Source organism: Aplysia californica, unplaced genomic scaffold, assembly GCF_000002075.1.
Source record: "Aplysia californica isolate F4 #8 unplaced genomic scaffold, AplCal3.0 scaffold00098, whole genome shotgun sequence".
Taxonomy (NCBI): Eukaryota; Metazoa; Mollusca; class Gastropoda; order Aplysiida; family Aplysiidae; genus Aplysia; species Aplysia californica.
The window spans coordinates 294410-296269 of record NW_004797368.1 but is presented as its reverse complement, the minus strand read 5'-3'; the positions used below and the strand labels follow the sequence as shown (position 1 = coordinate 296269).

At 45.6% G+C, this 1860-nt stretch overlaps 1 protein-coding gene across 1 annotated transcript in view; it reads left to right on the top strand.

Annotated features, from left to right (window-relative positions):
• Positions 1-266: 266 nt before the first annotated feature.
• LOC106011369 (ornithine decarboxylase) overlaps positions 267-1860 on the top strand; it is a gene marked incomplete at its 3' end in the record, with an annotated part of 9461 nt that continues 7867 nt past the window's right edge. Inside the window, 1 exon segment of the mRNA XM_035968941.1 lies at positions 267-408. Within this exon segment, the coding sequence (XP_035824834.1) occupies positions 267-408 (142 nt within the window).

Genomic DNA, 1860 nt, shown 5'->3' with positions numbered 1-1860 from the left:
TACCTAACTGGGCCAACCCACACTGAAGGATACAACGTCTTAGCAGGAAGCCCAAGATACTTGATAAAAATTCTACCCACATGGGAATCGAACTTAGGTTTACTGCGGGAAACGATGAAACGCCTAACCTGGCTTAACCACTACAGCAACCAGGTGACGAGATTCACTACAAATAACTCGTGTTCCCCCATGTAAAGTGACAATCGGAGCGCACAGAGCATTGACGTATCTTAGTTTTTAGATTTACTAAATGCAGGGTAATCAGGATGCCGAGCGTGCAGAGTGTGAGCGACAGTGGCGCCCTGCTGGAGGTGCATGCAGGGAAACTTCCTTGGATGTCCGAGTTGGTGCAGGAGAAGGTGGAGATGATGGACAACATGGTTTGTGCCTCTGTGTTTGTGCCTCTGTGTTTGTGTGTGTGTGTGTGTGTGTGTGTGTGTGTGTGTGTGTGTGTGTGTGTGTGTGTGTATGTGTGTGTGTTGTGTATGTGTGTGAGAGAGAGAGAGAGACAGACAGACAGACAGACAGACAGACAGACAGACAGACAGACAGACAGACAGACAGACAGACAGACAGACAGACAGACAGACACAGACACAGACACAGACACAGACAGAGAGGGGGGGGAGGGGGAGATTTGTAACAGTGTGTCAGCTAGTCAGTGTCTTGCTTCAGAGGAACGTGACAATGTTCATGAAACCATGCTGTCTTCTTTTTTCTTTTTGCACGGGTTACGGTTGAAAGACAAGACTGGAGGAAGCAATGGATTATGAAAGAAAAAAGGGGTCATTAATGAGATGAACAGAGGGAAGAAATAAAGAATTGAAGGAAGGGGTCTATGAAAGTAGGAAGCCTGGATGAAAAACCTGACAGTGTGAGAAAAAAAAACAAAGCTGAGAGAGAGAGTGAGAGAGAGAGAGAGAGAGAGGGGGGGGGAGAAAGAGACAGACAGACAGACAGACAGACAGACAGACAGACAGACAGACAGACAGACAGACAGACAGACAGACAGACAGACAGACAGACAGACAGACAGAGTGAAAGGGGGAGAGAGGGAGAGAGAGAATTTTAGTCCCCGTAGAACTCAATCTAAATTTGCTTTCATTATCGCAAGCAGATACAGATAAAGAAAGAGAGAAAGCGAAAGGGAAAAGGGGGAGGGGGAAGGGGAGGGGCGAAGAGTAGGCAGAGAGAGCCCATTTCTAAATGTATATTTTAACGGTTTGGTTGTTTTTTTGTTTCAGAACCAGGAAAATGCTTTCTTCGTAGTCGACCTGGAAGAAGTATACAGACGCCCGGAGCAGTGGAACAGACTCCTACCTCAGTGATCTCTCTGCACGTAGGCATTCTGAGACAACAACCTTCTCTATAGAAAGACCAATTTCTGTTCTAAGAACTGTTTTATCTTTGTAAAATTCACAGCTTCTTTCAAAGACGATAATGTACATTATGTATTACATGCATTGCCCGAGAACTACAACAAGGGAGACTACCCAAAAAGCATTTCGTTAACAGTGCACCACAGATATTTGCTAGAGTAGTCTTTCTTAACTAAGTCATTGAGACTTGTGAGATTCCTCTCTGGTATTTCCTTCGGGATTTTTTTTAGGGGGGGGGGGGTGGGTGTTTGGGGAAGGTTTTGTTTATATTTTTGTTTCCTTTTTTCCTGGGTTTATTTTAATGAGTAGCCAGTAAATTATCAAAATCCCCTAAAAAACGTGGGCGCGGGGGTTGATACCTCCTTGGGGAAAGGGGACCTTGGAACCTTATTCTAAAAACAGAAAGGCAGAACAAACCGACAGGGCGAACAGACCAGGGCAGGCCGGACCGTAGGATAGGTGGGTAGAGTGGTTGGGTAGG